General features: G+C 39.9%; 2 protein-coding genes across 3 annotated transcripts in view; both read right to left on the bottom strand.

The window, feature by feature from the left end:
• Positions 1–445: 445 nt before the first annotated feature.
• Positions 446–7,824, bottom strand: LOC101852110 (sulfotransferase 1C4). Of its 2 annotated transcripts, none has more exons than XM_005104732.3 (3): positions 7,426–7,824; positions 3,600–4,214; positions 446–1,366 (listed from the first exon to the last, which is right to left on the bottom strand). In XM_005104732.3, exons 2-3 carry the CDS (start codon positions 4,116–4,118, stop codon positions 950–952), a joined length of 936 nt encoding a protein of 311 aa, XP_005104789.1. In that variant the 5' UTR covers positions 4,119–4,214; positions 7,426–7,824; the 3' UTR covers positions 446–949. The 2 variants fall into 2 exon arrangements, with proteins under 2 accessions (XP_005104789.1, XP_005104788.1); XM_005104731.3 differs by lacking the exon at positions 7,426–7,824 and adding an exon at positions 6,662–7,128.
• Positions 7,825–13,978: 6,154 nt separating this feature from the next.
• Positions 13,979–14,900, bottom strand: part of LOC101851884 (tetratricopeptide repeat protein 38) — a gene marked incomplete at its 5' end in the record, with an annotated part of 17,220 nt that continues 16,298 nt past the window's right edge. The window contains 1 exon segment of the mRNA XM_005104730.3: positions 13,979–14,900. This exon segment is cut by the window's right edge and continues 696 nt beyond it.

Here is a 14,900-nt window from a genome sequence, read left to right as displayed (position 1 = left end):
AGAAGAAGAAGAAGAAGAAGAAGAAGAAGACGAAGCTGAAAAAGAAAAAGAAGAAGAAGGAGGAGCAGGAGGGAGAGGAGGATACGCAACGGCAAGAAAAACATAATCATAATAATATGTAAAAAGGAAAATAAGGAAGGAAAGAAGGACAATAAACATCAACAGCAACAACAACTTCAATGACAGCAGTACCAAAACAACAACGCCAACAACATGTACCATTAACCCAACGGTGAGTCGGGAGCAGCAATCTTTCAGTGAGGGGTAAAGAATCGTAGATTCTACGTGGAGTTTACATATAGACAGACAATTCACAGACAGACAGACTGACTGACAAACAGACAGAAATACACACACACACACACACACACACACATACACACACACACAAATACACACAGACACAGACACACACACACACACACACAAACGCGCACGCGCGTAATTTTCGAATTAGTAATGCACCTTTATTAATCACATATATACTATAATATTAATGATAATAGAGAGTATTTGTAAAGCGCAAATTCCAGCTCAACAGTTTAAGCTCTCTATGCGCTTTACAATCAATACTATTTCCTCAGCAGACCTGATAATATTCTAAAACAATCTCAACTTCCTTCGAAGCATACAGTGCAAGCTGTAATTTCAAAGGGGCTAGAATACTAGTATACACTACAGACAAGATCTTTCGCTTTCTATGGCACGGTACCCATTCCCACCTGGATGAAATGGGGGGAAATTCGTGTAAAGTGCCTTTCCCAAGGACACAACGTGGGGCCTGAGGCTCGAACCCCCGAACCCGCAACCTCAAGATTATGAGTCTGCTGGCCTAACCTCTAGACTACAGGCGCTCTCAACTATTTCACGTATCATTGTGCAAATAGAAGGATTCCAAAGATTTTATTTAGAATCATAGAACCAACAGTTTACATCTTCACAACCAACTTTACCCCAGATTTTTTCCCAACATCTCACCAAGTTTTGAGCCTGCCAATTTCTCTTTAAAACAACGATGGAACCTTTCATTCTGAGAAGGACTGAAATAGTCTTTCCACCCTCCCGAAGTCCCTTTGTAAAGCACGACGTCAGTGTTCTCCTTAAGTATGGCTTTTTCCAGTTGTCCCACCTTACCCTGTTTTAGAACAGACTTCATGCTGTCGAAACGAGTGGCTTCCTCAATGGCTTCTGCAACACTCTCGTCTCGTCCCAAAAACCGGCATAATTCTCGGATAACCCGAACTGGTTCTGCTTTCAGTTCTTCGTATTGCAGAAGATGCACAGGTAGCTCTGGGTGGGCAGCGATGAAGGCCTCGGTTTTCAGGACGAAGTCGAAGTATGAGCTCCAAAGAAATTCTCCGGCCATCTGAAAATGTGTGTCAAAATGCAATCGAAAGAAAAGAGGTTATTAGAGAGAGACTTTGCCTTGGTTATAATAATAATAATAATAATGAAGATCATTTCTTTAGTTCTGTTATGTTATTATTGTGTTATCGATTCATTTTTTTTGGGTATTCTAAGCACAGATTATATTATTACATGTATTTTTAATGAAAGGATGTCATGATATAATACATGTAGTTACATGAGTGTATGTAACTACTCATACGCTCACGGGATACTGTTTGTACGCTGTTACAGTTGCTGTTGCGTTGGCAGGATGAGGATGGCATTTAAAAATATCTTAGTGCATTAATTTTTCTTAACAAATCTTTGTCGGGGCGCTCTGTTGACCCAGGTTTTCGTCTTCTAGAACAACCCCCTCCACCCCCCCCCCCCCGTAAACACGACCTACAAATAAGCAAACAAAGGCAAAAGAGTAAGAGGTAGATAAAGAATAACTTAGAATGTTTTAACAGACGAGTGATGGTAAAACACAAGAGTAGTGAAGGTTTTATGAGGAGCATTCGAGCAGAGAAATGAGTAGCGAACTATAACCTCTGATGTCTGTGCCAGCTGGATCGGAAAAGTGTGTCTGTGCCAGATCTGGCACTCGAAGAAGAAGAAGAAGAAGAAGAAGAAGAAGAAGAAGAAGAAGAAGAAGAAGAGGAAGAGGCAGAGGCAGAGGAGAGGGAGAGAGAGGGAGAGGGAGAGGAAGAAGAAGAAGAACAAGAAGAAGAACAAGAACAAGAACAAGAAGAACAAAAAGAAGATGAACAAGAGCACCAGCAACAACAGCAGCAATAGACTTGCTTCAACCCCTGGAGAGGAGTCGGCATCGAAATGACGTACAAATGTACATGTATTTGAGTCTAGCAAGTTGATAATGTCCCACAAAATAATGATTTTAAAAATACTGTTGATGTTCATTGCTCTTGCTTGCTGACAATGTGAGTTCGGTCCTCAAGTGAAGAATTCGTATTTAAAATAATAGTCCGTCTTTCTGATTGTATGGCTGTATCCAGCAGCCAGCCCTCTGAAACTCAAAGACTCTAAGTGCTGTTGATATGGATGTAAAGATTTATAATTTCGGATAAACATTTTGTGAATTACTATTGATATACGATAGTCGGTAGGTCGACATTAATACAAACAGTGTCTGGCAGCCACTGTGGATCTACATTAGAGGTTTGTTCATCTTGCAACATTATGTCTATAAGATTGGCTCTTTGTTCTATCACCTTTGTCTTCGTAAACAAAACTTCCAGGGTAAAGCACTGACACATAGATGTATTGCAGTCAGTCGAAAATCTTTACCAGAATGCACTGGATGAGAATAGAAATCCAATTTCAATTTACATTGTTGATACATCGTGGGAAAATTTGGTTTACAATGGCGTAACATATTATGTTGTGCAGTCGTGAATACGGTACACATGGATGAATTAATAATATATAGACACACAGTGATACATATGCTATGCATATTATAGACACCTTATAAATGCGCCATTTTTCATCGCCACAGTGCAGTGCCCCGGTTTTTGAACTCGGGTAAATTGCTCAAAGACACACTCCAGTGACCACCAATTTGAACCACGTGTCACCATCACTTGCTTGACATTATTTGTGAGTCAGAACTCACTAACCATTCTGCCACTGGACCCCTGCTGGGGTTTCGATCTGACAGATCTATAAAATGTGAGGCAATGTGGTGAAATCAGGCGCTCGTAAAGACAATGAAATCGAAGACATCACATTTTCCCGCCAATTGGGAAATTTTAATAGATTTGTTTAGGGCTTAAACTTTTCATGTCCATTTAAAAACAGACTCCAAAAACACATTTCTGTGTGGGTTGTACTGAAAATAGTTCATCAAAGGCACACAAAAATAATAAATTTGCAGTGTCCAAGAGCATCAAGCTTGGAAGTCCCCAAATTTTAGAAGCCATTTTCTCGCTACGGTTATTTTACATCTGACATCAGACGATCCCCACCTCCTTTGATTGCAGCTGTCTCGACTTCTATTCAAGATACACGGGTGGTTTAAAAAATCAAAACCAAGGCACATGAATAGGCTTTAAGGTTATACTATTAACTCTATATTTTGCTCCCAAATTAACGAGTGCCTGGTTCCACTACCCTAATGTGAGTTGTGACACACGTTCCTTTCGGTCCTTCAGACCTTACACAGCCTAACAAAAAAAAACCCAGCTTACCTGAAGCTCAAAGAACTCGTCCCAGGAACCGAAGAAGCCCAGATTTTCATTCTTGTAGGATGACGTCAATCTGTACCAGGATACCCAGGCATCTTTAGGGTTTCGGAAGAGAAAAATAAAACGTGCCCTTTTCTCTGTTGCCTGCCGGGGGAGGTACTCTGGCCAGTAATGCGAGGTCAGGAGGCGGGGCGAGGGCAGCGTGGGTACGACCTTCTCAAGGGTTTCTGTGCTCATGAAGTCCAGGCAGCTCTCAAAGTAAGTGGAATCCCCAACTTTTGCCTTTTCGTCCAAAATCAATCTGAGAATTTCATAGGTCCAGTGATTGCCACTCCTCTGATACCCGTCGAGAATGACGTCATCAGAATTGATCTCCAGGGCCCCGATTTTGTCGACAACGCTCTTTATATCCGCTCCTTGGAACTTCATCAGAATCATGCCGTTAACAGTCTCAGTGTGCAATTTCGCCATTTTGGCGCGAGCACTCTCCAAGATATCAAGAGCAGTATTCGTCTCAGCCATGGTGAAAAATTATTATTTTAGGAGGGGGGGGGGCACAGTGGTTGTACAGCGGAGAGTCAGGAGCTAATGCAGGTCGCTTTTCGTGGAATGTGTCAACTGAAATATATGAGAACAAAAGATACATTATGATGACCAGGATAATGAATGAGATACAGTTGAACCAGTCCAAGATAATTGCTCATTGTCGGGTAGAAAAGTGGATATCTTAGATAGGTGGTTGTGCCATCATATTAAAGAAAAAAGCAAACAAACGCAAAGGCTGTGTGTGTGTGTGTGTGTGTGTGTGTGTGTGTGTGTGTGTGTGTGTATGTGTGTGTGTGTGTGTGTGTGTGTGTGTGTGTGTGTATGTATGTGTGTGTGTGTGTGTGTGTGTGTGTGTGTGTGTATGCGGAAAGGGGCGGGGTGGAGTGGGAATTGGCCATTTGCAAGTACGGTTGTCTTTGGCAGGTGGTAGTTAAAGCAGAATCAGATGTACGTGGCTGTTGAAGAGAGAGTTGTGCGTGTGCCAGGTGTGGGGTTATTGGTTAATTAAATGTGTTTCAAAGCTGTCTTGTAGGAAGAAGAAAAGCCTCATGTCTGCCGCCATAATGCATTGTTTTTCGGTGAAGTTGATTTGTTGAGAAAATAGGACGGTTTACAAAAAATTACGGGGCTTTTAAACAATCCATGGGTCACTTTGAAAAACCAGTATAAATACATAGCCTATATAGAATGTAGTCGTCGCTCAATGTAGATCTACTCTCTAAGAATATTCGAAAGCTCATAATAATATAAATTTATTTCATGAGTTTTGGCATTTCGTGACTTATTTTGTTTTGGCTATATAGAAAAACAAAACCAATGATAAAGCTGTTTGACTTCATGTAGGTCTATAGTCTATGTAGACCTCTGCCTCGTCATAATTAGCATGTTTGCTTCTCTATGAATTCGACGCAGGTAAGGGAATGTAAAGAATTAGAGCAGGAAATGGCTTTATCTTTTTTGGGCCCCCAAATCTTCTCACCGTACCAGTACGTTAGAGAATTGTTCCTGTTGGAGCAAATATAAGCTGGAAATAACCAAAACATTTTCTTTCGAAACACTTGGTAAATACTTGCGATTCTTTTAGATAGCATTCCTAAAACATGGTAACTGAAACGTAAATGATGATTATATAAGCTGTTACATGTATAATAGACCTAAAGCAGCATTATTGTAACAACACCAGGACTAGAGAAGAACTGTTTCGTTAACTTTAAGGTATCAGGATTCTTTGATATCATGAACAAATCAAGATTTTGCTGTATTTTTTTTTTGCCCCCTATGTGTACCAACACCATTTATGAATAAGAGTCAAGAGAAATAAAAGTAACACTCAGTCTCCTTTTTAGTTAATCAAGGTTTTTGTATACCCATGTCAATTCTAGTCGCTCTTGGCAACAGTCTGTTTACAATATTACACAGGTTGCTACCCTACCCTCCCAAATGGCAATTTGAAGCGCAAAAAGCGAATACATGTATAATAAAACAAGAACTCTTCCAAACGGACGGTGCTGAGTTTACTGTTTCTCGTGGACTCGATCCTACCTCAAAGTTTAGCTTTTGTCTGAACTTAGAGTTTCAATGTCCTTACAATTCCTTGTTGATTTTTGTTCGTTTTCTCAAAACAATGTTTTGGGTTTACATAGGCCTGCTTGTTTTTACAATCCATAAAATCTCTGTTGTTCAAGACATTCATCCGAAATTTCGAACACATATTCCCAAGATTGTAGTTGTAGTGCATGTCATAAACCTAAAAAAGAAAAACGGCTCCATCTTGAAAACTGTAGTTTAAAATGATTCTTGCCTACATAATTAGGCTACTTAATTTTTTTTCATCACTTGCTGATTCAACATCTATACAAATTCACAATTTTGTCGCAGTAACTACTTTTTAAGGTTTGTAGCATGCATTGTGTATTCAAAAACCTTTCCTGAAAGTCTCATGTACAAATTCTAAAAGGTGTATGAGATGCAGTCTTCCAAGTAACATGCCTATATTTTGCCTTCGGCTGCCTTATTGGAAGCCTAATTTGCATATTCAATTTTTTTTTCGACATTCAAGCATTTTTTTTTCATCTGTTGGGTACATACATATGGTTAGATCTATTGCAAGGCATGGTAAGAAAACAGCAAGTTCTAGCATCCTGATACCTTAATGAATTATAACATTGCAAAACAAATTCTTACTTTATTTTCTTCGTTTGGCGCTTACTCTAGACCCCCCTCCCCCTCCAGGCTGTCCTGGGAGCAGGGCACAACCTTCATCCTCAACTCCTCGCATAAAGCGACCAGAAATTGGATATAAGTCGCCATCTTCATCCCTAGCATTTGTCTTATAAAGGTAGATTTAGGCCGAAAAACCACATGGAGTCCGCTTCTATTAAGTGATGACATTGATAGAGTGTTTTTTGCCCTACTTCTATGCTATCAGAATTTCAAAACAGTGAAAGGAGTGTGGCCACAATGCAATTGCGTCCTGTAAAAAAGATTAACATGTCTTTGAAGCTAACGCGTGTGCTTACAAGTTATCGCAGTCTGTATTCGTCTCAGATCCGAAAGACACTTCTGTGATCGTCGCAACATGTAAATGTAGAAGGCCTGAAAAGCTGTGCCCAGTCGACCAGAGAATTACACGGTCGCTTAAAATGATAGCAACAAAATCACCAACAATAAAATGCATACACACACAAGCTAACACTTGTAGGCATACATGTAGCAATATTGGAGGACCAGAAGCGAAATTGTGTCCAGTACCACGTCAGACACCACATTTTATAGGTCACAATAAATTAGTGAAAAGGGGAAGGCAGGCCAGTAGTATTAAGTACGGTACACACAATGTCATATCAATTACTTCGTTATTCTATCCCATGTGATAGCACACGACCGCAATTTTAGGACATCATTTTTTAAATCTAAGAGTGTCTCTGTATATTGAGGACAAAGAAAATGTTTAAAGCATTAGATCTAATAATTATTGCATGAAATAAACACACAAACAAACTCACGCACACACACACACACACACACACACACACACACATACACACATGCACACACACACACACACACACACACACACACACACACACACACACACACACACACGTTCACACATACACACACACACGCACACGTTCACACACACGCACGCACACACACACACACACACACACACACACACACACACACACACAATGTATACGTATTATAAACTCCAAATTCTGGTATTAGTACAAACAAAAGTTGTTAAAAATGACAATCAAACAGCTGGCCGATGAATTACCTCATTTAGATACCACAGATAAAACTCCCTGCTGCACTGGATCGTCAATCGCGACACGCTATTATTAAACTCGTGAAGCCACAGGTTGATAAATTTAAGCAACTGAAAGCAACGAATGTAATACAGTGTTCACGTTTCTGAAGGTCTCGTATCATCTTCTTTTGAACTGCACTTGACGTCAAGAACGAAAGCAGCCCATCTTCACTCCACTTTCCAATAGAAAAATCCCGGTCTAGTTTTGCTTCAGAAATTTGCTGAATCAACATTAGCGCCATAACTGCGGCTTCGAATGCAGGCCGAGGCATGTGTTTCAGGTTACACGAAACTAATAATTCATTGTGTTTGGTACGCCACGGCCATGGCGCGGGGTGGGTCCTAACGAGGTCGGGGCTTGCCCTGAAAAAAAAACAACAACATGTGATCCATCAGTCATTTTTTTGTGTGGTTTTTTGTGCTTAAATGGATGAGTAATGGCTGAGAAGTCAGTCAAGCGTACATGATAAAGAGGCAACGTGAGAATAATATTATATGATAGCCTTTTCATGTTAGCTTATACATGTAGTAATGTCAAAAATTCCTGGCGCAACATAATAATGATATTGCCAAATATTTCCTCAACTATCCAGCATATATATGTATAAAGTATAAACTCTCCAGGTTTTGCACTATGACTTATTCTTATATCAATTAGTCTTAACAGATCACTACTTTTGTAAACACCTGCCGGCTATATTATTCCTTAATAAACGCTAATTAAAAAAAAACCCCAGTGGGTGGTTTCTATAGATTATAAAAGGTTTGAGTTTTAGTAGCGATTTTACGGCGCTCACAACTGCATAAATAAGGTCATATGAGCGCCAGAAGATTAGAGGTGTTACAAGAGAGTAACAAACATAAAAAATAAGAATGGGAAATAAGGACGATAGATGTTTCATAGGAAAAAAGGAGTAAACCACACCAGAGCACACGCCAACCACCCACTTTATAAGGTTTACTGCTGGGACAATATCACTTTTTTAAAAGGCAAGTCCGTCACTTTTTTTTTCTAATTGCGACATTATGCTAATTGAACGCATGTTTTAAGAAGCTTCAGTGCAAAAAACACACAAACAAACACATAAACAAACAAACACACACACACACACATACACACACACACACACAACACCCCCCCCCCCAACAACAACAACAAAAAGACTTAAGAGTTCACTATAAAATTAATTTCTTGATATGAGTTCTGCAACTAAAATGTGTCATTGCTGGGCTGTGTGACGTAGGCCATATTCCCGTATATAAAATGTGAGTGAGAAGCCGGAATAATTCGATTTTCCGGGTGATGGAGGTTTATAAATATTTTATATAAACTTATGACGAAAGGTTTTTTAAATTTCGCCTCGATTGTGGTGTGAAATTATTATGAAGATAAGACAGTTTGATAGAAACTGCTGTGGAGAGTATGGGTGGCATTGATTCACGAGAGAGAGAGAGAGAGAGAGAGAGAGAGAGAGAGAGAGAGAGAGAGAGAGGGGGAGAGAGGAAACGTTCGAGAAGAGAGACCGAAATACTCGTTAAAAAACTATTCCTTCTCGGGAAGCGGGCTCTCGTCGTAGTCAAGAGGCTACGGTGTGCGCCTCTCATTCAACAGGTCCGGGGTGCAAAACCTGATAAAGAAAATATTTCCTTCTCTAAAACTTTCTCTTTTCCTGTTCTCAAACTCAAAGCATTATCTATCGTCTCCTTTCGTCTCCACTTTCTGCCACGACCACCATCCACCTTTGCCCCCTCCTTTGGGCTCCTGCCTCTTTCTGTAGCCTTTCTACTGCTACTTGGCTCCTTCTTACTGCTGTCGTTCAGCCCCACCTCGAAACTTAAGGGCAGGTAAGATCTTACACCTAACCCTCTCGGATAAGGGTGAAAAAATCCATGTGCAAGTAGCGCACGTTAAATATATCTTAGGGGTCCAAAATCGATAAGAGAAGGCTTCAGCCGTCACCCGAGCAAAATTCGAAATTAATTCCTACCAGACTGAAAATGTTTAAGCAAGTAGCTATACTCCAGCGTCACGCCACCGGTCTATTACTAATAATTTGTCGGCGCAGATTTGCAAATATGCCTCTCTCATCTGTTTGTCTTGGGAAAAAATTCCCATAACTTCATCACTTCGTACCTTTTCCATTGATACAGACGATAGGTTTTCAGACACAAACTGCCCCAATTCCTCCAATTTAGAATTATGTTAGGTGCTAGAAGAAACGTGTTCACCAAAAGTGACGCGAGTTCATAACAAAGAGTGAGCATAAGAAGAAGTTACATTTTCACTGTTTACAAAAAACTGAGATACGACAAGAAAGCACCAAAGTAGCGAAACATCGTTAAATTTATCGAAAATTATAACAATAAGAGATAAGTTAAAAACAGCAAGCTATACTATATGACCAGACAGGGATTTTAGACACAAAATCAATTTAATTCGTTTAAAGAAACAGAATCATTATTTTAAAATGAGCAAAAGGTATGCTTACTAGGCCTACAGATCTAGTTATTGTATCTCAAAATCTGCGCCGACAAATACATTGCAATTCGTAAGTAATAGACCGGTAACGTGACGCCAGAGAAAAGTTTCCGATCTATTGACCGGCGCCACGCGGAGAATAGCCACTTGCAATGTATAATGTGTCCCGCGCGCACATACGACCTTGTGCAGTTACGAGCGCCATGAAGAAGGCCTACTTACTCGTACCAATTACAACTCGGCTATCGAACCCGGGTCTTCTACGTGCGACAGCGAAACACCTAACTGCTACACCACAGACGCCGGTAAAATAATACAGGGTGATTCAAACAGAATAAACAGATTTTATGACGCATAATTGTGTCAGTTCTCAAACGTCGTTATGGAATGAGTCAGTGACCATTTGAAAGAGGTGTTGTCTAAGTTTGGAATAATAAATAAGAATGAACCGATTTATGACTCATTTCTTCAGTTAGGCAAGCATCATTATGGAATGAGTCAATTATTATTTGACAGGAGTAATCTAATTTTTGAATGGCTGTCAGAGGGGGTGCTGTTGCCACGTCGTTCTTCCTTTGAAGGGGGAAAAAAAACAATGTCACAGGACAAAGCGACCTCGATATGCTCCAAAACTGACTCTTCACATCACCGCAGCAAGCAGATTCGCATGGCTTCATTTTCTAACAAGATGGAGCATCGCCCTATTGGCATCTGACGTTACGAGCTTTTTTTTTTAGACCAAATGTCCAAGCAATGGATTGGTCAGAAAGGGTCCCAAGATCTTGCTCTCTGTGCTTGGTTTGTCAGATCGCCAGACCTAACCGTGCGTGATTTTTCTTGCAGAGACATATCATTGTGAAAGATCGCGTTCATGTTCCACAGCAACCCATTAACCTCGATGCCGTTAAACATCGAATAACAACATCAATCAACTCAGTGGACCGTGATATTATTCTGAAACGCGCCAGGGATGAATTCTCTCATCGCATTGATGTTGCCTGAGCTGCTAATGACTAGTGGTAGCCACACTCAACACCTCTAAGAAAGGAAATAAAAGTTGTTTATGAGTATTTTACTTGTTTTTTTTTTGTCGATTGCTTTTTGGTTTGAACCGTGAATCCTTTTAAATATTATCTCTTTTGCTTTTCATTCACAAAACAATGTAAAATTTGTACTGGTTGATGTGACCAAGTCTTTTGACATTGACCTTATTTCAAGAGATTTTTAAAAAAGTAAAGTGAATTCCAAATAAATACTGTAGGCCTTTTCTACACGATTCACTGTGTTACAGAAAGAAAAAAAAATCATTCAAATGCAGAACTAGTTCAACTGACTGATCCGACACCAAAATGTGCTTTTTCTCATTGTTTGTCCAATCTCCATACAGAGAGCGCAGGTGTAGAATCTAATATAATATGCGGTGTTCAAGATTTAAGGTATCATTGTTTCATTTATTTTTGTGGAGGGCATTCGTTTTTGTTTTAAGTCATTTCTAGTGTGTGTGTGTGTGTGTGTGTGTGTGTGTGTGTGAAAGAGAGAGAGAAGGCAGAGAGAAAGAGAGAGAGAGGCAGAGAGAAAGAAAGAGAGAGAGAGAGAGAGAGAGAGAGAGAGAGAGAGAGGGGGGGGGGGGGGAGCGTGTATGTGTGTATATATGCGCGCGCGCATGTGTGTGTGTGTGTATGTGTGTGAAAGAGAGAGAGAGAGAGAGAGAGAGAGAGAGAGAGAGAGAGAGAGAGAGAGAGAGAGAGAGAGAGAGAGAGTATGTGTGTATATGCGCGCGCGCATGTGTGTGTGTGTCGTGTGTGTGTGTGTCGTGTGTGTGTGTTTGTGTGAGAGAGAGTGTGTGTGTGTGTGTGTGTGTGTGTGTGTTGACGAATGCGTGTGCATGTATGGAAGGAGATAAATAAATCCTTACCTTAATTAACCGAATCTTATCTTATCATCTCATCTTGTATTTTATTTTGATTTATTGTCCTCAAATGGCACATTTTGTTCAAATGTGAATTTCATCTCAAATGCTCTTCAAATCCCTTCAACACCAAAACTAGTAGTCGTGCACTGACGACAATGCCTTCATCAATCAATGAGCACGACAGGCAGCCGATGTAACAATACACCATGGATTTTTTGCTAAATTAGAATGCATGCCGCCAACAATTAATATACTACTAGGAGATACAATACACAGACAGACAGGCAGGCAGACTGACACACACACACACTACATTACACACGCGTACATAATGTGCACCCGCGAGCAAACACACACACACACACACACACACACACACAAAGACCAAAAATATGTCATTATGCTACTTCATGGAGTATATTGTCTACTTATCCTGACATTGGGGATGGGAGTAGGGTGATTAAAAGGGAGCTGGAGGTGCAACCCCCCCCCTCGGGATTGGTCCAAAGCGAGGAAATTAAGAGTATAGCTCGAATAAAAACCATTTTGCCCAGTATCATGAGAAATTGCCTAGCATAGCTATAACAGGGGAATGATTTACAACAGCCACACAAAATTTCGTATACTGAGAGTAGTGGCTCCTTGATAATATGCGTGTAGGGTCAAGTAGGAGACGTTCTCTGGACCTTTTTTACCGAGCACATCCCCCCCCCCTCCCTCTCCAAATAACCATTGTCACATAGAGCCACTCCATTTATTGCACTGGCTTCTATGGAGTCATATTTTAGACTCCTCACGATAGACATGTGGGAAAGTGTTTTTTTTAAAATCGAGTATCGTTGTCTGTCCGCTCAGATGGGGTTTCCAACTCAGCTTGGATGGGCCTGAAAGGCACGGTTGGAGCAGCCCACCTCTTAAATGGTCGCTTTTAAGGACAAGCGAGCTAACCCAGATTTCGGGGGTTTCCAGAAATCTTGACCTACACCAAAAGTGGGCAATGCCCTACCTGTAGGAGAAGTTTGGTTTCTTCATTGGTGTGTATATGTTTTTAGTTAGAGAGAAAATTTTCCTGGTCTTTTAAAGAAACTGAACAAGGGGCAAAAACTTTACCTTTGATTTTCTCAAAACAGCATTTTTCTGGATAGCCCCCTTGAGCTTAAAAGCGACCAAATAATCTCAGACATGCCAATTTGAGTGTAAATCATTAAAAATCAATCGGTGAAAAGCCCCTTTGCTGTAGTGGGCAACAAATGAATGAGAAGTGTTGAAAAACAAAAGTAAGAAACAAAACACTCACCTATTTTCCATTATTTCTAAGTAACCAGGTTTTATTTTCATTACCTCAAAAGAGGCAAAGAAGTCATAAATGCTTCTGTTCACAGGGCTTGTTATGAAGTTATTGCAGACCATAAATATCTTTTTTACAAGTACAAGGCAAGATTAGTTATAACATTATTCCGGCTGAGCCAAGAGATACACAATATATAAGTAAGAACAACATGTCTTGGATAGTGTTCACTGTTAGCGACTGAGCAGAATGCCTTTCTGGCTCAATCATCAAGCAAGCATAGCAAACACTTTATGTACATAGAAAGCAAAATTTTCAACCAAAAATGCAGAAAATACAAATCTATATTTTTAAAGACTGAAATTACCGTAGGAATGTTAACATCCATATTGCTTGCACTTCATGGGCCTTCGCAGCACAGAGCAGGCTCATCATCAATCAAGAAGAATACCATCTCTGTCCTACTCTTAAGTGTATCCCCAAATTAAGTCAGACACCTCTTTTGTCCGTTTGTTTGTTTGAGAAAAGAAAAGCACATGGAAACAATCAATGTCATTTAGTGCTGGGAAAAGGTAAGACAGACAGACAGAAACAACAGAGAGGGAAAAAAAGAAGAAATAGGACCTACCAGTGGCACACTCCAACCACCCGCTTCTTTTGTCTGAATTCTTTTTATTCACAACTACAATTACAATTGGTGAGACTGCAATATAATAATAAGTCAAAAAGACTACTCTGCACAAAACTGTGAGCAGTTCTGGAAGATAGTAAGAAAGAAATTGTGAGGGATCGTTGTGAAATCAGGTGCTTCTCAAAATACTGAAATCGAAGATATCAACATATTTTTTCCACCCGTTAGGCAAATTTTATTGACTTCTTTGTCTTGAGCTCAACGTCTTTTGTCTCCACTCTAAAACACAGTTCTGCAAGAATTTTAAAATGTAGTTTCCAAGGATACTACAGCTTTGGAAGTCACAAAATTTTGGCGGCCATTTTCTCGCTAATTCTACGTACTTCTGACACTAGGTGATCCCCATCTTTTTCAATTGTAAATAGCTCTTCTTCTATTAAAGATACATAGGTATTTTTTTCATCAAATGCGAGGCAAATGAACAAGCTTTAAGGTTATACCAATATAACTTCATACACCCAAAAACTGAGGAGCACCAGATTCCACTATACATCATGACACAATTACCTTGTTCCCCCCCACAAAGTGTTTGACCCAATTTGGCAGATACACCGTTAGAGTCGGACACTGACGATATTAAATACCTCCGATTGAAAGCGCGTCAAATCTCAATGATATGAAAGCCCCAAAACAAAGGATTTTGTTCAATATAAACAACTCAAAAGGGTCACTACCTTCTACAACATATTATGGCACTGAGTCAAAGAGCAATAGCAAAGTTTATAAACACAAGGCTACTGACAGCATCCAAAAACTACACCTGTTACAACAGTTAACAAAAACAACAACAGCAACAATTTGATTTACCCCCTCCTTTCTCAACTTCACAATCGACTGAACACAACAGCAGCAAGATATTTTGTACTGTTTTAGTTTTAGTAAGTGTTTTACGGCACTTGCAATACAATAAGGTAATATAAGTGCCGAAGATAAAAGGTGTTACAAGAGAGTAACAAACACAAAAAAGAAGAAGGAGAGATAAAGACGATAGATGTTTGATAGGAAAGAAGAAGCAAACCACACCAGAGCACACACCAACCACCTACTTGTACAGTTTAAAAGGGAGTAACTG

This window comes from Aplysia californica, unplaced genomic scaffold (genome assembly GCF_000002075.1).
Source record: "Aplysia californica isolate F4 #8 unplaced genomic scaffold, AplCal3.0 scaffold00433, whole genome shotgun sequence".
In the NCBI taxonomy this organism is placed as follows: Eukaryota; Metazoa; Mollusca; class Gastropoda; order Aplysiida; family Aplysiidae; genus Aplysia; species Aplysia californica.
Note: the sequence above shows the minus strand (reverse complement) of the source record. Positions and strands in the feature narration are given on the sequence as shown.